The 24748-nt window shown below is 46.5% G+C and overlaps 1 protein-coding gene across 2 annotated transcripts in view; it reads right to left on the minus strand.

Moving 5' to 3' along the window:
* Positions 1-227: 227 nt before the first annotated feature.
* Positions 228-24748, minus strand: part of LOC143300772 (pre-mRNA-splicing factor ATP-dependent RNA helicase PRP16-like) — a 148826-nt gene continuing 124305 nt past the window's right edge. For both annotated transcript variants that reach the window (XM_076614701.1, XM_076614700.1), the window contains 7 exons: positions 13056-13204; positions 9725-9779; positions 8544-8678; positions 7381-7506; positions 6216-6311; positions 5058-5176; positions 228-4515 (listed from right to left, as the gene is read on the minus strand). In XM_076614701.1, the coding sequence (XP_076470816.1) occupies positions 4434-4515; positions 5058-5176; positions 6216-6311; positions 7381-7506; positions 8544-8678; positions 9725-9779; positions 13056-13204 (762 nt within the window). In that variant the 3' untranslated portion in view covers positions 228-4433. The remainder of the gene's footprint in view (positions 4516-5057; positions 5177-6215; positions 6312-7380; positions 7507-8543; positions 8679-9724; positions 9780-13055; positions 13205-24748) is intronic.

Raw genomic sequence — 24748 nt, forward strand, 5'->3', positions numbered from 1 at the left:
GATCCTCTTCATGTGCATCCAACACAGTTATGTTTGGGTCAGAATTAAAAATCATGTCATCTGAATTAGTGTTCATAGTGTCTTCTGGACATAATAAATAATAATAATAATAATGGAACATTTATATAAAGCTTTCAAACATATCTGAGAACTTTACAATTGAACATCAGTTACACACACATACAAACACACATGCATGCATGCATGCACCCACACAAAGCACTAAAGAAGAAACAGATGTTAATCCTCTCAATGAATTTCAACTGCTGAAGGCTGAAACCACACATCTTCAACAAGAGAAATTTTCTTCCAATTCATGAAGACTGGAGTCAGAAAACAACTTTCATCCACAACATTCCCACATACTTCTCACTCACATGATAAATTATCTCCAATCTATTTTGGGCCTCACATACCTCAGGCCCTTTTGCTGCACAGAGTGCACTGAGCATACAGGCACCAGCTGTTCTTCACAATGTTTATGTTCATTCCAAGCATATTTTCTTCACATTACTTACATAATCTTAAGACCTGGCTCCAATATGTCAACAATTTTGTATTTGGACCCAATTCTTTTCATAATTCTTACTTAACAAATCCTTTCACTCTCCTGATCTTTCAAGATATCCAGCAACAAAAGCAGCACACACTTGACTACACACAAAATCTTTAGGTATAATTCACTTCTTTTCCCCCGGCATTCATCCACTTTTCATTATACATGATTGTTTACTGTAAGAAAGCAACTGGCTCAGCATCCTGTCCACTGGACATGGAGGTTTCACACTGGACAGATCAGCGCCAAACAGTTTAGACTCGACGCTCTCAGTCACACAATCTGGTTCATGTCAAAACACAATGGACTAATTCACTAAAGACTTCATCAGGGGCGAAGGTCAGTCATTGTTTCATTGTGAGGGAAACTGACTGCACCTGTCAAGCTTTGTTTCAGTGAGATAAATGGTCTTTTTCACATGCCCCCTGGATGTCAAAGTGGCCAGTGCCAGTGAACTGTCTGGTCGACAAAAGTTGCATGTGGTGGCCAAAGAGTAAACACCCCTGGTGTGATACAGGGGGCCAAAACTAATTAAAAACAACAACAAAAAACAAACAGAAAACCACCACCACCAAAATGCCCACAGGGAAATCTGTATGATATGGAAGTAGTCCCACGCTCATTCCTTGGTCATTCAGCGGTGGGTCGCAGCATGGAAGTGGAACAGCCCAGCACTTAGAACAGTTGTATCGTCTGGCCCTGGGGTGCAGTGTGAGGTGGCTGTTCTATCATCCTCACAACCCAAACTTGGGGGTGCAGTGTGAGGTGGCTGTTCTATCATCCTCACAACCCAAACTTGGGGGTGCAGTGTGAGGTGGCTGTTCTATCATCCTCACAACCCAAACTTGGGGGTGCAGTGTGAGGTGGCTGTTCTATCATCAGGCATGAGATTGGGAAATTGTGATTGAGTCTGAAAGGTGGGGGCCTGGGGGCCTTCTGCGGCCCCCAGTGGGGGTCCATGGGGCAATGCCCCTGGTGGGGGTCTGGGGGTGAAGCCCCCTGAAGCTGAAGGTTTTTCTCAATTTCAAACCATAAAATCTGTACTTGCGGGCCACCAATGCTGCTGAGGTATTTCAACCCACAGAAGACAAAAAATCAGTCCAATTCTTCCTAAACTGAAGTGTTTTTGCTTCCAAACCTGTAAAGTCAGCCTTGGGGGCATGATTTTTAAAATCGTGTCTTTTGTGTGTGTGTGTGTGTGTGTGTGTGTGTGTGTGTAGTTTCAATGCAACTCTGTGTATGTGAGAAAGAGAGACAGACAGACAGACAAAGAGATTGAGAATAGGGGTCAGACTAGCCGGACATGGGAGAAAAAGAGTTAAAGCTCATGTATGTACACTGCTTTAAATACAACTCTCTGTGTGTTAAACTCTTTGTGTGAGTGAGTGAGTGAGTGAGTGAGTGTGTGTGTGTGTGTGTGTGTGTGTGTGTTGTTGTTTTCAAGGAAAATATTCTTTGCACACAAGTTTGCACTGCACCAATATAACTGACCAACTGGTCTCTTCAGCTGTAGTCTCTGTTCCACTGACAGGCATGTGTGTTGGTTGAGGAAAGAAAGGGGGAAGTGGAATGACTGGAGGGAGGAGGGGGTGGGTCTGTGACTGGTTATATCACTTTCAAGCAGTCAAGGATTCTCAGCTGGAGCTAGTGGTCAGTGTCTTGGCTCAATGCCAAAATTGCCACAGTCATTGACAGTCCTTTCATACCCCCCCTCCTCCTCCCCCCCCCCCTTCCCTCAGCACTGGTAGGAGACTCAAGAGAGAGGGGAGGGGTACCTCAGCAAACTATGAAAGTGAAGTCTGCAGGAGGGGGGCTGGGGTTGGGGAGTGACTTTTTTCCCTCTGAAATCAACTGCTCTTCAGCTGAAAATAGCGGATCTGCTGAGAATTCCCCAGCATGGACTCTGTGTGTGTGTGTGTGTGTGCGCGCGCGCGCGTGCTCGTGTTCAGTGGAGAAAGATAGAGAGAGAGAGAGAGACAACAAGCGAGCGCAGGTGTGCACACGCGTGTGTATGTGTGGTTTCAATTCAACTGCGTGTAAACAAGAGAGAGGGCGGCAGACAGAAAGAGAGGGGAGATGGTAGGAGGAAAGAATGCAAGTTGTATTTGTGCATGTGTATGCACTGCTTTCAAATTCAATCTCCCTCTCTCCGTGTGTGTGTGTGTGTGTGTGTTTTCAATACAACTCTGTGTGTATATGCAAGAAAGAGAGAAAGAGAGACAGAAAGAGGGAGAGAGGGAGAAAGAGACAGAGAGAGGGGTGGAAGGTGGGAGGAAAAAGTGCAAGTTTGTATGTGTGCATACATGTGCATTGCTTTAAATACAATTCTCTGTGTGTGTGTCTGTGTGTGTGTGTATGTGTGTGTGTGTTTGTTTTTTTCAATCTCTGTGTGTGTGTGCTTGAAACAGAGACAGTGCGTGTGAGTGTGCACACGCATGTGCGTATTATTAAGCTCTGTGTGATTGTGTGAGTGTTCATAATATTATGTGTGCACATGTGCAAGTGTGAAGGAGAGAGAGATAAAATAAGAAACAGAGAATGTATATATTTGAAGGCATTCATGTGTTTTGTTGTTTTTTTCAAAGTGTGTGTGTGCGTGTGTGCGCACACACACACACACACATTCAATTCAGCTCTGTGTCTGTGCATGCGTGTGTAACTTCGGTAATCTGGCCGGCTAGAGGTCTCAAATCTAAATACACTGACTCTTGCCATGAACTGTCTGTACTACAGAAGCGTCGGCTGTGTCAGAAAAGGCACTGTGTGTGTGTGTGTGTGCACGCGCCGTGCGTGCACTCACATGTCTGTGCCACGTGTGTGTGTGTGTGTGTGTGTGTGTGTGTGTGTTCGACGGCATGTGTGTGCATGTCCGCGCGTGCATGCTTTTCACAGTGCGTTAGGAAACTTTCGGACTTCGATTTTGGTGCTCTGACAAGTCACTGGATCGCCTCTCAAGGGGTCAACAAACGACGCTTTCGAAAGAGCATTCCGTTTTTACTTTTTGGCAGATCATCGGTAAACGAAATAGAACAGCCCATCAGCTTTTTCTTTCTTTCTTTTTTCTTCTAGAAAACGTACGCTCCGTTTTTAGTGCAAATGTGAAAACAGATTTCCGTGCCTAGACTGAAGAGTTGCACCCATACAATCTGACACCAATCGCACTTGGCCTTGCCCGCGGTGTCAATTTTGTGAATGACGTCGCCTACCCGTGAAGTTATTTTTTTATATTCTTCACTTCTGTTTTCACGATCTCATCTTGCCAGACCCAGTTCCACTTATTATTCACTCCTTTATCGATCTCTGCTGCAAAAATCCTCTAATCCTTTGAGAGTTTTCTCATTTTGTCAATGACTGAAGACAATCGACAAAATCAGGTATCTTTGCAAGTTGTGAAGCCCACAAGCGAGTTTTGTAATCCCGACTGAATACGGATAAGCTGAATGATGACAGAGCAGCAACGGAACACTTATTCTCAATTGGTTATCCAAACATGGGGTATTTTAGCAAACGCTGTGGGTCTGTCTTGTCGATTGGTCGGACAATGTTCGTGCAACCTTCGTGGGTTGGATAAAAACCTCACCCCCACCTCTCCGATTTTCTCAACTGATTTACGCGAATCTCAAAAATGGCCTCTGGAGCCAATTTTCGGTCGGAAATCCGACTATAGTCGGAAAAATCTCATGCCTGATCAAACTTTGGGGTGCGACGTGGGGTGGCTGTTCTATCATCCTCACAACCCAAACTTTGGGGTGCGACGTGGGGTGGCTGTTCTATCATCCTCACAACCCAAACTTTGGGGTGCGACGTGGGGTGGCTGTTCTATCATCCTCACAACCCAAACTTTGGGGTGCGACGTGGGGTGGCTGTTCTATCATCCTCACAACCCAAACTTTGGGGTGCGACGTGGGGTGGCTGCTGGGGTGCCTGGCTCCTTCCTCATGCCTGGGGTGGCGATGGTCCTGTGGACACATGAGGGTACATTCAGTGTCCTGTACTCAGCGGGAAATGACAGCATGAAGAAACATTTCTGGTCAAACATTTCTGGTCTTCTGTTTGACCAAAAGATTTTTCTCAAATGTAACCATTCAAAACAGTAGATGAGGCTCTGTGTGTTGTGTGTGAGCATGTGCGTGTGTTTTGAGAGAGGATGTGTTTGTGAGAGTGTGCGTGTGGGTGAGTGTGTATGGGCTGCATTAATGTGTGGAGAGTGGGGATGGAGAGGGCAGGAAAAGCAGCATGGGAGAAACACTACTGAAGAAGGATGGAAGATGAGACAACCCAAAAAAACCCCAAAATAATCACTAATTAATACAAAAACAGCTAATTAATCACTGAATTTACACAACAAACCAAAACAACAAATTAACAAAATAAAGCCACCACAGACACAACAGATACCAGCACAAGGACGTCATCACAGACACCACCAGAGACATCACAGACACCACCACAGACATCACCAGCACAAACACTACAGACTCAGCACAAGGATGTCACTGACTGTCGGACAGAAGGTGGGGCGGCAGTAGACTGTTCCTTCCGTGCCCGGATCAGCTCTTCTGCTCGCTTCATCTCCTCCTCCATTGCCACCTTCTCCTCCTCCGCCTGCTTCCGGCGCTCCTGGAAAACACACAATTGGTTCAAGTCATACACCTGTGAAACACCAGTCACACACCTGTGAAACACGGGTCACACACCTCTGAAAATACTAGTCACACACCTGGGAACATTAGTCACACACCTGTGAAACATAGGTCACACACCTGTGAAACACCAGTCACACCCCTCTGAAACACCAGTCACACACCTCTGAAACACCAGTCACATACCTATGAAACACCAGTCACACACGAATCACACCCCTCTGAAACACCAGTCACACCCCTCTGAAACACCAGTCACAGTCACACACCTCTGAAACACCAGTCAGTATGAAACACCAGTCACAGTCACACACGTCTGAAACACCAGTCACACACCTCTGAAACACCAGTCACATACCTATGAAACACCAGTCACACACGAGTCACACACCTCTGAAACACCAGTCACACACCTCCCGGGGCAGTGTGGCTGCCTACATGGCAGGGTAAAATCAGTCATATACGCAAAAGCCCACTTGTACACACAAGAAAGAGGAAGATGTAGCCAATCAACACAGAGGAAGAATTTAAGCTGAACATATGAATGGGACAACAACAACACTTCATCAGGAACGAAAAGAGGGTAACGTGTTTTTTGTTTGTTCATAAATGTGAATATATTATTTCATCTGAAGAAAGAGGGAATTTAGTTACCTAAATGGTGGAGTAAAAAATAAGTTAAAGACAAGGAGGGTGTATTATTCCAACTGAAAAAAGGGAGTGTTTAGTGAATTGTGTGGCAGAGGAAAAACAAAACAAAAAGTCATACAAACAGGAAGATGCCACTTATTGATGTGAACAAATGTTGGGAGTTTTCAGTCACAAATGAGGACAAGAAAGGTAAAAGAAAAAAGCACACAGATAAAGAAATGGAAAAGATGACCAGTAATCTCCCCTCAAGGTCTACTGCAGTCATTCTCACCAAACTGTCAGAGAGAGACAAGATTTACAGAGAAATTACTGCAATTAACTTCCTTCCGTAACATTCAGTTCTAACACACCCACACTGTGTGTACCTGTCGTGTTTTGGAGGAATCCTTGATGCTGTAGAACATGGGACCTAACTCTGCCAGCCACTCGCCGTCCACTGCTGTCACACACTGCATGTACTCCTGCACACAACACAGTGCAATGGGTTTGCTTGGATTCAAAGAATAAGAATAAAAATGTTGCATTATTTTCACTGTTTCCATTCCGCATGAACAAACATAGAGGCCAGGAGAACAAATGATTTACAAACAGTAGTGAGTGGTAACTCTCTCCATTCACAATGTACACAACTTCAAGTCAATGTTCCTTATGCTACCGATTCAGCTAGCACACAGGTTAATAACAGGTGCATTGGAGCAAACCCTGACAGTTTCTCAAAAAAAAAAATCCCCGAGCTATTCCTCATACCAATCATTTGACATGTGCACACAACAGCAATGACCTGGAGACCTGACAGTATGATAATCACATCTGGAGACCTGACAGTATGATAATCACATCTGGAGACCTGACAGTATGATAATCACACCTGGCACCTTGACAGTATGATAATCACATCTGGAGACCTGACAGTATGATAATCCCACCTGGAGACATAATAATCCCACCTGGAGACCTGACAGTATGATAATCCCACCTGGAGACATAATAATCCCACCTGGAGACCTGACAGTATGATAATCCCACCTGGAGACAATGATAATCCCACCTGGACACCTGACAGTATGATAATCCCATCTGGAGACCTGACAGTATGATAATCCCACCTGGTGCCTTAACAGCACGATAATCCCACCTGGAGACCTGATAGTATGATAATCCCACCTGGAGACCTGACAGTACGATAATCCCACCTGGTGACCTGACAGTATGATAATCCCACCTGGAGACCTGACAGTATGATAATCCCACCTGGAGACCTGACAGTATGATAATCCCACCTGGAGACCTGACAGTACGATAATCCCACCTGGTGACCTGACAGTATGATAATCCCACCTGGAGACCTGACAGTATGATAATCCCACCTGGAGACCTGACAGTATGATAATCCCACCTGGTGCCTTGACAGTATGATAATCCCACCTGGAGACCTGATAGTATGATAATCACACCTGGCACCTTGACAGTATGATAATCCCACCTGGTGCCTTGACAATATGATAATCCAACAGCGTTACATGGACATACCTTGGAGGTCATGACCAGCTCGTGATAGACAATGTAGTCCGGAGTGAAGCCCATGCCAAAGAGGGCGCTAGTGGGGTGCAAGTGGCACGGCATGCCTGTACGCGTGTTGACATACTCTCCCAGGCCCTGAGGACACAGTAACATGCAGGGTTAAACTGGCGTCTGTCCTTCACCTACTTACAGCAACATGGACAAACAAAATGTCCAAAATTATAGGACAGCAAACAAACAGAAAGTCCCAATACCCAAGTGCTTAAAGCGTTGGACTTTCAATCTGATGGTCCCAGGTTCGAATCTTGGAAGATGCGTCTGGTAGGTAAGGGTGGAGATTTTTTGCCAATCTCCACAGTCAACATAAGTGCAGACCTGCTTGTGCCTGATCCCCCTTTGTGTGTATAAGCATGCAGAATATCAAATACACACGTTAAAGATCCTTCAATCCATGTCAGCGTTAGGTGGGTTATGGAAACAAGAACATATCCAGTATGCAAACCCTGAAAATGGAGTATGGCTGCCTTCATGGCAGAGTAAATAAAGAAAATGGTCATACACGTAAAATGTTACATGTTGTTTAAGTGTGATGTGTGTGTGACTGAACCTGACTGAATGACACAGGAAACAAATGATGAGCAGCCAAATGCAGCCGTCAGTCGGCTCTACCCAAGTAGGCAGCCTGTTGTACAAATGACTCCATGTTTTTAAAGCATTTAGAGCTTGGTCTCCGATTGGGTATAGGCGCCATATAAGAACTCATATCAAATGAAGGGCACCAAACAAACAGAAATCCCCAATAATGTGGCACCAAACACAGAAATCCCCAATAATGTGGCACCAAACAGAAATCCCCAATAATGTGGCACCAAACAAACAGAAATCCCCAATAATGTGGCACCAAACAGAAATCCCCAATAATGTGGCACTAAACAAACAGAAATCCCCAATAATGTGGCACCAAACAGAAATCCCCAATAATGTGGCACCAAACACAGAAATCCCCAATAATGTGGCACCAAACAGAAATCCCCAATAATGTGGCACCAAACAAACAGAAATCCCCAATAATGTGGCACCAAACAGAAATCCCCAATAATGTGGCACTAAACAAACAGAAATCCCCAATAATGTGGCACCAAACAAACACCACAGTCAGAGCACAGCATCACCTTGAGGCGGGCGGCCTGGTGGAAGTAGGCGGAACAGATACACTTGCGGATGATGTCCCACTCTGTGCCACTGGACACCAGCTCCATCTTCTGCTGCTCCATGATCTCCCTCAGCTGCTGCTGCACCTCCCGCACCTGGGGCACACACAGGTAGACAGGGGTCAACACATGGGGCTGGACACACAGGCAGGGGGGGGGGGGGGGGTGGACATATGGGAGGTGGACAGTCAGATGGGTAATGGATGAATGGGTGAGAGTGAGTGGTGGAAGAGAGGAAGGATGGACTGATGACGGATGCCTCTCATGTGGTTGAAGAATGGAAAGGTGACAGCTGAATGGACTGATGACAGATGCCTCTCATGAAGATGAAGAATGGAAAGGTGACAGCTGGATGGACTGATGACGGATGCCTGTCATGAAGATGAAGAATGGAAAGGTGATGGACTGATGGAATGAATGGTTAACTAATCACAACAAAAATGTCAAAACAAATCTTTGACTCTGTCTTTTTGCATTGTCTCCTTCACTCTTTCTTCCGATGCTTCTTTCCCCTCTACCATCTCTATCTCTCCCTCCCTCCCTCCATCCCTCACTCACTCACTGTCATACCCACAATGCATATAAACACACTGTCACCCACACAGCAGCACATGCACATACACATGCGCGCATGCAGGCATGTCCACACAAACTGTTTTCCTTTTTATTGTCTGTAAATGCTCCCCTTTCAGCTTTCTCCCTTTCTTTTATTGTCTGTGAAAGTGTGTAAGAGCTGTCAATAAAGTGCATAAATCATGTCAACAAAGTGTGTAAGTGCTGTCAACACTCACCTTTCTCATGGCTTTGGTGTGCACTATGTAAGTGCTGTCAACAGTGCAAGTGCTGTCAACAAAGTGTGTAAGTGCTGTCAACAAAGTGTGTAAGTGATGTCAACAAAGTGTGTAAGTGATGTCAACAGTGTAAGTGCTGTCAACAAAATGTTAAGCTCTGTAAACAGAGTGTGTAAATCCTGTCAACAGTATAGGTGCTGTCAACAAAGTATGTAAATCCTGTCAACAGTGTAAGTGCTGTCAACAAAGTGTGTAAATCCTGTCAACAGTAAGTGCTGTCAACAAAGTGTGTAAGTGTTGTCAACAAAGTGTGTAAGTGCTGTCAACAAAGTGTGTATGTGCTACACTAACCTTTCTCATGGCCTTGGCATGCACAAAGTGCTCATTGCACCAGGTGGATGAATACCTGAAACATCACCACACCACAGTCAGTGCATCATGTATCAGTGCAATGCTGGCTTTGTGCTATTCCTGTGCTATAGTTCATGTCTCACAGGTATGGACACACACACACACACACATAGGTATGCACATACACACACACACATAGGTATGCAGTTTCTAACACCACTTGTCAAAGAAAAGACATTCAACAAAACAACACAAACAAAAGAAGACACACACACACACAGAGTTTCCAATAACACTTGTAAGAACAAGAGAGGCAAGGCCTTCAAGACTCACTTGTGATGCAAATTAAGTCCCCTAGCATTAATTACAGAGTAATTTCCCTTTTTTACTATCTGCACCAAAACATTTGCAAAATAAATAAAACTTCCATGCTTAGCAAAAGAAGTTCCTGTTTGAACAAAAAATGATATTAACCCCTTCACTGCTAGTACGTTTTGCTATAGCCTATGCTGAGAAAATTTTCAGAAAAACAAGAAAAACACGCCAATGATTTTAATTTACTTATATTTCAAAAAGTATTGAAGATAAGTGCATAAAAGTATATATCAAATGAAAGGAAAATGAACCAAGATTTTGTTTTTAATACTCACATGTTCAAATAATGAGCCAATCTGACACAAAAATTCCATAAAATGCAATAACAAAAATTTTGGGACTGTCATTCCATCATGTAGGTGCTACAACATCAACCAGCTTATTAACCAGTCTTTCTTCTGACTGTTGTGATCAACCATACACACTGTCAAAGGCTGTGGAACAGTGTCCAGGTGCATAAGTCTCCAACACAGTCCACACAAACAATCAAAAGGGTGTACTCACCCAGCATCTATCGCCAGTAAAATCACTGTGTGTGGTACTTGTGGAAACAGTCTTCAAGACACAGTGGTGGTTTGCTCGGGCAGTCTGGGCAGTAGAACCTCACATCCTTTCTTTGCCCTTTCTTCCAGCAGACTCTGCACCTCCTTTGTAGCCGGGCCTTCTGTGGGGTAGGTGGGATGACATCAATGAAGTGTTGTCCACACAGACAAACAGCGTGGTCATCTGTAGCAGTGTCTGGGTCTTGGTCACCAAAAATCATGGCACTAGTTACATCCTTCTGGAAGTCCAGGAATGTACTGCTGTTGCCTGCTTTTTTGTTGAGGATGTGTGCATTCAGCATGGCAATTTGTAGAAAATGTACACACAGATATTTGTACCAGTTCAGGGATTTCCTTGTGGCATCGTAGGGCTGCAGTTGTTGGTCATGATGGTCCATGGCACCCATGTTTTTGTTGCAATCCAGAAGTGCTGGAGGCTTGTTTACTGTCCTTTGGTCTTGCTGCTGCTGGTCTTCAGCTGTAGGTTTGTGGCAAGTTGTCAACTCCAGATGGTCCAGGATGAACATCATGATCATCACCATGCTGCATACCTGAAACACATTGCATAAAAGACTAAGTTTGTTGTTGTTGTTGTTTTACATATTAAAAGGTTATGAAATGGTACCATTTTATTTCTGATTGTTTTCAGAAGCTGAAATACAAACACACACACTTACCCCCCCCCCCCCCCCCCTAAACACCCCAACACACACACACACACTGAAACTGGTTCATGGTATGCCACACCCCCTTCATTCTTTCTCATAACACACACACACACACACACACTTCTACAAGTGTTGCATTTACAAAGTAATTTAGGCATACAATTCTGTACATCATTCTCTGATTTCAGTTCAGTAAACATCTCCTCACCCAACCCCTCCCCCTCTCCCCGGCCCCTCCCCCCCCACACACACCACCACCACCAACAACAACAACAACCCAATACACATACACACTTGGGAACGAATTCACAGAAAGCTCTTGGTGAGTGACACACGATGTCTTCAACAATGAGCCAGCCAGCAAGCCATGCCCCCTTGCACAGCATTGGTCACACAGTACACACGTGACTTTCTCTCTCACACAGACACTGATCAGTGACTGACGAAGCTACTTACCACAGCTAACACATTCAAAACACACACAATGCAGTCATATTCATTGTTACAACAAACAGAAAGCAAATAATAAATTGACAAACCTCGTAAACACCCACCTGCATCTTGAATCAGCTGAGCTTGTCTTCAGTTTCGTCAAGCAACTCCACCTCCAACCCCCCTCCATGTCAAAATCAGCGTCTTCGGCATCAACTTCACGCAGTTCTATCTCATTCAGTCCACAATCTTCATCTCTACTGTTTGCATCGCGACAGATTTCTTTCAATATTAGTGCAAGTGTTGGGGTTTGTCTGCGTTCAGCCATGGCTTTGCAAACGCAACTTGAGCTTCGTACAAACTTGCAAAACTTTCGCCATAAATATGACAATCTGATGAATAATTTTAGCTTATGGAACTCAGGAGATAAAGAGCTCTCAGGGGAGCTAATTTAATGGTTAGCAGACTGCATTTTCTGTAATGCGGGACTCGAAACACAGATCATTGTAACATGACGTACGGCACACGTCAATACAGCATTGGTGAGCGACATTTCATGACGTACGCCGTACGTCAACAGCGCAGTCAAGAGGTTAATGACTGCTCTTCTTGTTGGGTCAGAATATCAGATCAAAGTGCCAAGTTTAGAGAATACAAAAAATATAAATATAACAGTAAATGCAGTTTGCATATAATTAGGCTTAATTTTTTTATTTTTTTGTGCCCATCCCAGAGGTGCAATATTGTTTTAAACAAGATGACTGGAAAGAACTGAATTTTTCCTATTTTTATGCCTAATTTGGTGTCAACTGACAAAGTATTTGCGGAGAAAATGTCAATGTTAAAGTTTACCACAGACACACAGACACACACACACACACACAACCGAACACTGGGTTAAAACATAGACTCACTTTGTTTACACAAGTGAGTCAAAAAGACACTTATCAAAAGAGCATAAAAAAGAACACATAAAAACATACTGTTTCTAACATCATTTATCAACGAAAAGACATTAAAAACCAAAGAACACACACACACACACACAAAAGAACACAAAGACATTGACAAAACAACTTCTAACATCACTTGTCATGAAAAGACATTCATTTAACGAAAAACACACACACATACACACACACAAACACACAGAGCACACACACACACACAGTCACATACACACACAGACCACACACACACACACACACAGAGTCACACATACACACACACAGAGTCACACACACACACACACACACACACACAGCACACTCCACATCTCTCACCCCCCTTCCTCCCAACAACACCCCCACCTACCCGTTCCTCTTCCACTGCTGATAGACATTGAGGTAGGTCAGGTGATCGGACTCGGCCACCATGAACTTCTCCCTGGCTGCATCGCTGTCCTCCTCCCGACCCTTGGGCCGGTAGAAAATGGCCGGCACCGACAGCATTGACACGATTGTCTGAACACAGAAAACAGGACAATATACTTCTTCTGTCAGATGGTCAATCCGGTCTGCAGTGTGAAGTCTGCCGTACTCTGCAGTGCAGCAGGTGGTCCCCGGAACTTCTCGTAAAGTTCCACAGCACAGGGCCTGGTTTTCCTCCTCAGTGCACCAAAAGTTTGGCAGAACAGCAGAAAGTGCTCTGGTGTCTGTGAACCCCTGCTGCATGGGCATTCATCCGTAGGGGACAATATGCAATTTCTTAATTTCTTTTCTTTTTAGTTTCAGTTACTCAAGGAGGTGTCACTGCATTCAGACAAATCCATTTATGCTACGTCACATCTGCTACGCAGAAGCCCAACCAGCGGTATAATCCAACACACTGAGTCAGGTCTTGAGTGCATGCATATATATTTGTGACCCTATCAAAGTGGATTTCATCTCCAGAATCTATCTAGAGGACAACCCCTTTGTTACCATGGGTTCTTTTTCAGTGCACAAAGTGCAACCTGCGTACAGGACCTCAGCTCAATGTCTCATCCAAATGTCTGGATACTCAATTTTATTTTCCAGTCAAACGAAAGAGCAAGGGGGATTCAAACCCAGGCCCTCATGGACACTCCAAAGACAGATTCTTAACCGTTCTGCCACCTTGCTCCTTGTGTATGACACTGACAGCGGTGACACCATCGTCTGACCACATCCATTTCTCAGTCCGTAAAAACAGCCAAAACAAGTGGAGCGTTGGCCCAGTGGTGTGGCTGGGTACCAGAGAATGAGTGTCCATGGGTTCCAGTCTCCTATATGACAAACCAGGATTTTTACTCTCCTCTTCACTACACCTTGTGTGCTGGTCGTCCAACCAACTGTGAACCAATCATATTCATTGTAATCTCTTAATGTTTCAAAGAAAATGACCTTATTAAATGCGGCACCAAAAACAAATTAACAAATAAATAAGTAGAAAACTAAATAAATAAATGAACCATGATGAGAGAGAGAGAGAGAGAGAGAGAGAGAGAGAGAGAGAGAGAGAGAGAGAGAGAGAGAGAAACAGGAACAGAGACAGACAGAGACAGAGAGAAACAGGGACAGAGACAGACAGAGACAGAGAGAGAGAGAGAGAGAGAAGAGAGAAACAGGGACAGAGAGAGAGAGAGAGAGAGAGAGAGAGAGAGAGAGAGAGAGAAACAGGGACAGAGAGAGAGAGAGAGAGAGAGAGAGAGAGAAACAGGAACAAAGACAGAGACAGAGAGAGAGAGAGAGAAACAGGGACAGAGACAGACAGACAGACAGAGACACAGAGAGAGAGAAACAGGGACACAGAGAGAGAGAGAGAGAGAGAGAGAAACAGGGACAGAGATAGAGAGAGAGAGAGAGAGAGAGAGAAACAGGGACAGAGATAGAGACTAAGAGAGAGAAAGAGAGAGAGAGAGAGAGAGAGAAACAGGGACAGAGACAGAGAGACAGAGAGAGAGAAACAGGGACAGAGACACTTTGACACTTTATTGTCATTACCTGCAAGGGTCTATTGACAAGGGGGGGACGGGTTATTTTTGTTTAACACAAGAATAGCAGAACACATTCTGCTCTATCCAGTAGTACCTCTCACATACCCTCTCACATTCTTTCTCAAAGTTCCTCAAATTTAAACAAATGAAATAAACACTTAGAAAATAAAAAGAAAAAAGGAATAATATAACCAAACTCAGCCACCCATTCTGTTGTGTTGTTACGTAATTTATCGATATTTACTTATCATCAGAACACACACAAAACTAGATACTACACATGATTATTTTCCTCGTTATTACCGTTATTGTTATCGTTAATAAGCTTATGTCTTAATGTGTATGCTTCTGCAATAAATTTTGCTATCGACTGTATTATAACTTCATCATCAGACGATAAAGCAGCAACGAGATCATGTCTTTTAGCAATATCTAACTCAAAGAATGCACTTTTTTTTTCTCAGTTCATCATATGACTTACACTGAAACAGGAAATGTATTTCATCATCAACTCTGAATGCACACAAAGGGCATGGCGATTCTGTGGATGTGTCTGCTTGAAACCATTTTTTGTTTGCTTTGAAACCACACGTTCTCAGACGAAATTTTGCCAAATTTAGTCTGTGCCATTTATTTGTTATAACTGTGAGATATTTTTCCATCTGAAATATGCTTTTAAATGTGAAAAACCAACTATATTTGTCATTACTTTCCATATCTGAGTGCCAGTTCAACAGGGACACACACACACACACACACACACACACAGAGAAACAGAGACAGAGAGAGAAACAGGGACAGAGACAGAGAGAGAAACAGGGAGAGAGACAGACAGACAGAGAGAGAGAGAGAGAGAAACAGGGACAGACAGACAGAGAGAGAGAAACAGGGACAGAGACAGACAGACAGACTGACAGAGAGAAACAGGGACAGAGACAGACAGACAGAGAGAGAGAGAGAGAGAGAGAGAGAGAGAGAAACAGGGACAGACAGACAGAGAGAGAGAAACAGGGACAGAGACAGACAGACAGACTGACAGAGAGAAACAGGGACAGAGAGAGAGAGAGAGAGAGAAACAGGGACAGAGAGAGAGAGAGAGAGAAACAGGGACAGAGAGAGAGAGAGAGAGAGAGAGAAACAGGGACAGAGACAGACAGACAGAGAGAAACAGGGACAGAGAGAGAGAGAGAAACAGGGACAGAGACAGACAGACAGAGAGAAACAGGGACAGAGAGAGAGAGAGAAACAGGGACAGAGACAGACAGACAGAGAGAAACAGGGACAGAGACAGACAGACAGAGAGAAACAGGGACAGAGAGAGAGAGAGAGAGAGAGAAACAGGGACAGAGACAGACAGACAGAGAGAAACAGGGACAGAGACAGACAGACAGAACGCAAGAACGCAAGAATTTTAATGTAAGGTCACCGACCTGTATACATTTTGGGTGCACATGTTGCACACACAGCTTAACTAAAATAAAATAGGAAGAACGAAAACAATCCACTTAATACACAGTGAGCTCACTGAGAACAAGTAAACTAAATGAAAAGCACAAGGCTGATATGTCTGTTTAGGGCTGAAAGTACTCTTCTCTCAGTCTTAATGCATAAAAAACAAACATTGCAACATCTCTGGTCACATTACAACTTTCGTTTTGCAGCAGAAATGATAATGACAGATTTCTAATATGTTGCATATGCTTGAGCAAATATTTCCTTCTAATATCATCATATAATGGACAAGCTGTTAGTACATGTAGTTCGTTCTCTATTCTACCACCACATGGGCAGTTTTTCAAAACATCACAATAACGCTGATTTATTTTTAGTTCATTTATACCAAAACGGAACTTAATGAAAGCCGATCTAAATTTACTGATGGTAAGATCAGATAAGTATTTTTCAGGTTGTAATAAGGATTTGAATGACCTATATGTTTCATAACGATTACTTCCGTTGAGTTTGCTTGCCCAATCCTGTTTAAAGCCATCTATCATGCGTTGTTTGAATATTTTAAGAAAAACATTTACATCCCCAACCCCGCCATTTATCCAAACTTCTGAAAACCCATAAATGTCTAAGCAATGTTTCAGTCCATCTGCCCAGTTTCTTGAAGACATATCAGCATTGTATGCCATCTTATTTACGCTCATTAGGTACGCCTGTTTCGGGATTCTCGATAGAGACATCTGATTTAGCTTAAACCAGTATCGCAAAGTACTGATGCAACTATCAATGTATAATGGATATCGACCAAGATCACCATAAATCATTACATTTGGGGTTTTGGGACTGACACTCAAAAATCTTTTACAAGCAAACAAATGGACAGACTCAACTGCTTTGAAGCGCATTATTCCCCACATTTCAGATGCGTATAATAGCATAGGTTTTATCTGCGCATCAAAGAGTTTAAAAAACACGGTTCTGTCCATATTGCCAAGACTCCACATTGTTCTCATAATTTCAACCACCCTCCCTTTTGCCCTGCCAGCGAACTCTTCAAGTGCAGAAATGAAAGATAACTTGGTAGACAGCATAAAACCCAGATATTTATAATTGTTTACAACTTCAATTTCGTCTCCATCGAAATACCATTTTTCTGCTTTAGACAGATGGCCACCCTTTCTGCAAACCATTATTTTTGTTTTATTCAAATTTACTGTCAGTCCAAGAGATTTAGATGCTTTGTTAAGATTATCTAATTGATTTTGTAAACCTGCTGGTGACGATGACAGCAAGACAATATCATCTGCAAACAATAACAGAAATATTTCTTGTAAGCCTGGCAAAAACTGAAAACCGTGTTTTCCATTCTTGGTCACCTCGTCAGCGACTTCTGAAATCAAAAGCGAGAAAAGCAAGGGAGACAACAAACATCCTTGCTTTACTCCTGCAGGACAATCAAAAAATTCTGAAACATATGGCCCCCATCGGACACAGGACTGAACTGTACTGTACATCGCTTTTAATATTCGGATCATTTTGGTTGATGTTCTTATCTTGTTAAGCACTGCCCATAGACTATTTCGATCAACTGAGTCGAAAGCCTTCTGATAATCTATGAAAGCAATAGGAGGAGTTTGTATTATACTCCATGTTTGGTGTTAAATATACTTACCATGTCAAACTGATGCAAACTAGGCCTATTGGTTTGCTCTGCTTGGCCAAATTTCGCGCGGCTAACAGTGAAAAGACGGGCCCACCGCTCTCAGCCAATCAAACGCCTCTAAAAACTATAAGCGCTTAATCATTCCGTGGCCATGAACAAAAATGCCCCATGAGAACCACGGCGGAGACGCGGGGACGGACGGGCGGGCATTCGAGTTTGACATGGTAAGTATATTTAACACCAAACATGGAGTATAATACAAACTCCTCCTTTTGGTGTCATATACTGTACCATGTCAAACTGATGCAGAATTTAAAGCAAATGGAGGAGGGCAACGCCTACTGGTTCATATGGGGAGCCCTTGTAACTGAGACGGCAGTGTTAGCCGCGACAAAAGAAATCCCCTTGGAACCGTCAGCCCTGGTCATACGGAAATTCCTGAGGTAGAAGTTGATGAAGGGATTCTCAGACGGCCAGAAGGCTGCCTCCAAGACATGCTGCGTTGGCACTGAGTGCTGGAAAGCAGCCGAAGTAGCTATGGCCCGCACTTCGTGTGCCCTGGGATGAAGACAGCTGATATCCCTGTGTGCATGAGAGCAGGCTCTACGAATGACTTGGGAAACCTGGCGGGAAATGGTGCCTGCAGCAATGTCTTTCTTGTAATTCTCATTGAGGGAGATGAGCAGACACCTCTGAGAAGAACGCCTATGGCGAGACCTATCCCAATAATATTTGAGACACCGAACAGGACAGGTGCCTATCCTCATCATCTTGGGCAAGAATATCAGACAAAGGTCTGACCCTCGGAGAGGGGGAAGGAACCTCAGGGTCTTGGTTCTTAGCCAGAAACTCTGGAAGGAAACGAATAGTGATGGAACCATCTCTGTGGAAGGCCAGATCTTGTGGCATTCCACTAAGCCCATGCAGCTCACTTCTACGACTGCCTGTGGGCAGCCACAGAAGGAAAGTGGTCTTGAGGGTGAGGATGTCAAAAGGAATAGTCCCCAATGGTAGGAAGGGCTGTTTTCGAATGAAATCCAGCACCAGGAACAAGTCCCAGAGGGGCACTCTTCTGGGGTCTCTAGCTTCCTTCAGAGGGGCACCCCTAGCCACCTCTCTGAGCAGGCAATCCGCTTCAAAGGCGGAACCACCTAGCTGTTTGCATTGTGGTACAGAAGGCAGACCTGTACCCTCGCACAGAACTAGCAGACAGGATGAACCGAGGAGCAGAGAGCCAGAAAGTTGGCCAGCTGCATGCTCGTAAGGTTCGTAGGGGTAATGCCCTGAGCTGTACACCACCGCAACCATATCTTCCAGCGAAAGTCATACAAAGTCTCCGTTCCCTGCCTCCTTGCTCTGGTGACTATGGAGAGGAGGTCAGAGGAGGCAGACCCCTGGGTCAGCACAGCCGACACAGAGGCCGACCGAGGGGTCGAGGACTTCAATGGTGATGCTGACAGTTCCGACCGCACAGCAGCCATGCGTGCTGGTGGAGCAGTTGAGGATTGGAATGCGGAGTGCCCGAGCGAGGCTGCCACAGCAGATGAGATTTGGTTTCAAGTTCCAGGGGTGGGAACATGTGTCAGGGACTGAAGGTCCGGAAACCAGGTCTGGGCTGGCCATTTCGGCGCAATGAGGATCAGCTGCGGGTGTTCCAATCTGTCTTTCCGTATCACCTTGGACAGAAATGGAAAGGGAAGAAACGCGGAGGCAATCAGACTGCTCCAATCTAGAGAGAGAGCATCCACTGCCCACACTTCTGGGTCGGCAACCGAAGACATGGAAGTGGGAAGTCTCTTGTTGAACAAGGTCCACCATCGGCCGAAACCACTGTTCCCACACCCCCTGAAGGCTGTCCTTGTCCAGGGTGCACTCTGTGCGCATGACACTCTTGGACCTGCTAAGAGCATCTGCCAAGAAGTTGGTTTTTCCTGCTCAGTGTCTCGCTGAAAGTGCAATGCCCTTGCTGTGGCACCAACGGAGGAGAGCCTCAGTCCGCATTGAGAGGTCTGCCGAGTGCGCTCCCCCCATTTGTTCCCATAACATGCGACCGTCGTCTTGTCCGTGAACAAGCGGATGGTCTTGCCAGTGGCCTCCCCCATGAAGTGCAGGAGAGTCCTGCGAACTGCCTCCAGTTCCAGAACATTGATGTGGCATAGGCGCTCCTCCGGGGACCAAGTCCCTGCTGCATAGAGTGAGTCCATGTGGGCTCCCCAGCCCAGGGAGGAGGCGTCTGTGAAGAGTGCCACCTGAAGAGTAGGTGGGGCTAAGGGCACCCCCTGTGTCCAAAGGGGGTGATTAACCACTCTGATCTCACCTCGAGGAAACACTCGCCCAGACATATCTGGGTATCCCATGGCTGAGTGCTCTGGGACCGGCGTAACCTCAGTGCCCTCTGGAGAGGGCGCTTGAGAACCCTGTCCAGGGGAATGAGAGGTGCCGTGGACTCCATCATGCCCAAGAGGGAAGAAAGTGTCTGCATTGTATCTTGGGAGGAGTGGCGCCAGTGGCTGAGGAGGCCTGCCAGACGGTCCCAGTGATCTGGCGCCAGAGAGACTATCATAGACCGCATGTCGAATCTCATCCCTAAGAAGTCGAAGGACTGACATGGGGACAGATCGCATATCTGCTGGTCCATGAGGAAGCCCAGTTGGGAGCAAAGGTCTAGAAGTCTGGCCGTATGACTCAGGCACAGGGCCTGCGACTGGGCCAGGATAAGCAAGTCGTCCAGGTACTCACAGAGACAAATGGATTCCGAGCGGACGATGGACACCAATTCCCGCACCACCTTGGTAGACAGGAAAGGGGCAAGGGACAGACCAAATGGGAGGGCCGGGAACTGGAACCCCTTGTCCCTCCACACGAACCTCAGGTACCGACGGGATGCCGAATGGATGAATATATGAAAATAAGCATCTTCCAGATCGATAGAGGTAGGCCAATCACCTTGTTGGATGGTCTCCCGAATCTGTGCCTGTGTGTCCATCTTGAATTTGATTTTGGGGAGGAATTTGTTGAGGGGGGACAAGTTCAAAACTGGTCTCCACCCTCCCGAGACCTTTGGAATCACCAACAACCAGCCGTAAAAACCGGGGCCCGGGTCCGAGAGTTGAGATATAGCCCCATGAGGAGTGGGTGCGATATCTCTTTTTCTAGGACGCTCTCCTGCTCCGTCGAGCTGGGCACCTAAGGAGGAGGAGTGGATCTTTAGAGGGGGGAGATCCTCCACCCAAGACAGCATGTACCCCGACTCTAGCACCGACATAATCCCGTCGTTGAGTCCCAGAGCACACCACTGATGTGCATGCCGGGACAAGTTTCCTACTTGGAGGGGCTGAACGACTGGCGGTGCTGAATCGGGGCCCAGTCATTGGGGGTGCTGCCTTCTGGCCTTGGGCATGGCCGGTCGGCTTGGACAGACCTAAGGTGGTTTATTCCTCTGCCACTGATTCGGCACACGCTGCCTTGACAGGCGGCGTGGTATATGGAGGGGCCCTGGTGGCCAGTCTCTTCAATGGCATAGAACCCTGGAGCCCATGAGAGGTGTGGGCCAAATATGAGGCCACCTCCCGGTTTGTCTCTGCCCTGTGGCTGACAAAATGGGGCGGGAACTGGCCGAAGAGGGAGTGCTGCTGTGCTGGGATGGACCGCAGGGCAGCCCTCTCCTCCACAGGAATGTTAGAGAGGCTGAAAATGGCATCACGCCGCGCTAGCACAGTATTGAAGTGAAGGCTGGTAGCTGTGTCTGCAGCTGCCGTGAGACCAGATGCTACCCTATTGCCAAAAGCGTGTAACCTCTGGTCGGTGAAGAGGCCCGGCGGGACAGAGGAAGGAGACCCCTTGTCCTGATTAACTGGACACTGTTCCCACAGCTCATTGGCCCTGTGAAGGAACGTGTCGAAGGTGTACGCCATGGAAACCTCGAGGGGGCAGCAGCGGGCCAATTTGTCCCACTCTGCTAACGTTTTAAAGGATAGGTTAGCTGAAGTAGGGAAGGTGGTGCGCTGTGTGTACCAGGACCACAACCCTCCCTTGGAGGAATCTTTAAGAAACTTTCCCGGGGAAAAGGCGCCCGGGGCAGAGAGGGACTCCCTGCCTGGAGGAGGGATGGAAGCAGCACCCCTGACAGTGCGGGCTGACTTAATAAGCCATACCTGCACCATTTCTGGCACTCTGAGTTGCCTTGTGGTTCTGGAGTTAGAGTCACATGGCGTAAGGAGGGTCAAGGGTAACAAAGTAGCCTGGGGGACTGATTCGGCATACGTGGCCCTATTGGGGAGGGTCAGTTCGAGCTCGGCAAAGTCCGAGTTTGGTTCAGGCTGGTCCCTAGGGAGGCACGGGCTCAATCTGTCCCCCCTGGGATGTGGGCGAAAAGTGCTCATCTGCTTGTTCATCCTCATCCGAAGACAGGGGCTCCCACTCTTGTTCGCAGTCCATCCCCTGCTGGGTGCCATCCCAAGTGGATGTACCCACTGGGGCGTCCTGTGAGCTGTGGTCAGCCCAGCGGGATGAGCTGGGACGATCCCGAGCCGGGACCATGGCCGCCACTGTTATGTCCTTGACACCTGAAGCGGGTGGGGAGCGTGTGGACCGTAGGTCCAACCATGCTTGGGATGGTGGGTGCCACACCTTTTCAGAGAGGGCGTCCCTGGATGCAAGAGTGACCCACGAGTGCTGTGTGGGGACAAACACCCACTCATCTCACTGTAGGACCGAGGGCTGGGCAGGTGGGGACTGCCGGCTCCGCCGGGCCGAGTAGGGCCCCTGAGCAGCCGTCGGTTCTGACAAGGAGGCCGTTGTGACCGTGGTGGTCACCTGTGGGTTGACAGAGGCCCGATTTGTGGACAGAGTGGCAATATTGGTTGAGGAGCTCGACCTGACCGACAAGAAGTCGATCCCACTTGTCGGGGCTGTGTGTGTCACCCTGTGAGATGTGCTGGGTTGGGTCCGGTGGGGAGCAGACAAGGGGCTGGCCCTTGGTGCTCCCGGCAACCCAGTGTGCACCCTAGATGCGCCCCAGTACGGGTAGAATGGGGGTAACTACCCGTGGGCACCAGCCATACTGTGACCCAAACCCCAAGGGTCACTGGTGCATTGACCTCCATGAAGGGAACAACCTGGCCAAGTCGGAGGGAGGTCAGGTCCGACTTGGGTGTCAGTCCCGCCCGAAGACGAGCGGGCTGACTGCCCGGAACCGCCTGACACGCACGGGCCTCCCCCAGCAGGGGAGACCGGCCGGATAGCGGGAAGACCTGCAGAGCAGGTTGCCACGCGCCCCGAATCCCCTCCCGTGGGGAGACTGGGGTGGCTTGGCCCGGGGTGGGCAAAGTAGAGATCCCCCCCCGGAACCAAATTTTTCTCCCCCCCCAAAGGAGGTGGGGGAGGGGGGTCGACAGAGAAGGGAGGAGGGGGAACAACAATGGGGCACGCGAGGGCCGTCTCCGAGTGGGGACCCGGGTAATGGCCGGGCGCGGCCTCCCCTCGGGAGTCCGCGCCTAGCTGCGAGTCCCCACAGCACGGAGATGACTTGCCATTCACCCTTCTCCCTGCCTCGCGCTGGGACACCTCGGGAGGCGACGCTCCTACCTCTTTCCCCCCGGTCCCCTTCATGACCGTTTTACTGGTACGAACGTCGCCTCCGCGATCAGCGTCTAACGACGCATCGCCGCGGTCCGTATCGGGAGGAATCATGAGCTCCGGGCCTGGGAGAGTCTCTTACCGAGTCTCAATCCCAGCATCATGATTCCCTGCCTTCGTGGTATGGCACACGAGGCATGGAACCTGCGCTTAGGCACCCAGCGAAAATCCGACCCCCAACAGAGAAAGGAAAGACAGGATCGACTTAGAGGCAGAAAAAATCGAACGAATCGAGGGTGCCGAGTCGAATCGAGTACACAGAATGTAAGAATACAATAAACACAAGCCGCATGCAACAAAATAAGGCCAAAAGGATACGCTGAACAGCCGAAAAAAGCGTAAGACGAGACAGAGCGTAAACCTGACAAGATGGCGTGGAGAGCCTTGGCCAAAGGAATGATTAAGCGCTTATAGTTTTTAGAGGCGTTTGATTGGCTGAGAGCGGTGGGCCCGTCTTTTCACTGTTAGCCGCGCGAAATTTGGCCAAGCAGAGCAAACCAATAGGCCTAGTTTGCATCAGTTTGACATGGTACAGTATATGACACCAAAATAGAGCTTATTCTTCCTTGCTCCATTTAAACATTTTTGGATAATACTACAGAGAGTAAATATGTGATCGATCGTAGAGTAACTTTTTCTGAAACCTGCTTGCTCTTCCGAGATTTTACCTTCACTTTCGGCCCACTCGTACAACCTCCTGTTTAGTATTGATGTGAAAACTTTACTAATTACGCTTAATAAGGAAATACCTCTATAATTTTCAGGATTGTTTGCATCGCCTTTTTTCAAAAGTGGAATAATGACCGAACAAGTCCAATCTGATGGAAAATAGCCTACATTAAAAAGATGATTGAATAAGTTTGTCAAAAAAGGTGCTATTATATTTTCAGATGCTTTTAAAAACTCTCCCGCAACATCATCTAAACCAGCAGCTTTTCTGTTTTTTAGTCTTCGTATTGCAAATTTCACCTCATCAATTGTTATGTCATCGTCCAAACCATGGATTTCAAATTCACCTACATTTTCATTTAATATCGATATTTCTTCTTCGTGGTCAGGGGAGTGAACTTCACTATTTTCGTTCAACTGATTTTGCTGGCCCAAGATACGCTCGAAATGTTTTTTCCATGTATCGATTGGAATATTCGGTTGATTTCTGCGTTTTCGCCTGACTGACTTTACAGTGGACCAGAATGAAGTATTATTTGATCTGTTTTCCAACAAAGATTCCCTTAATGTATTTCTATAACTTTTCTTTTTGTCTTCAAGCACAGATTGATAGTAAGCTCTGTGTTGTCGATA

This window comes from Babylonia areolata, chromosome 26 (assembly GCF_041734735.1).
Source record: "Babylonia areolata isolate BAREFJ2019XMU chromosome 26, ASM4173473v1, whole genome shotgun sequence".
Lineage (NCBI taxonomy): Eukaryota > Metazoa > Mollusca > Gastropoda > Neogastropoda > Buccinidae > Babylonia > Babylonia areolata.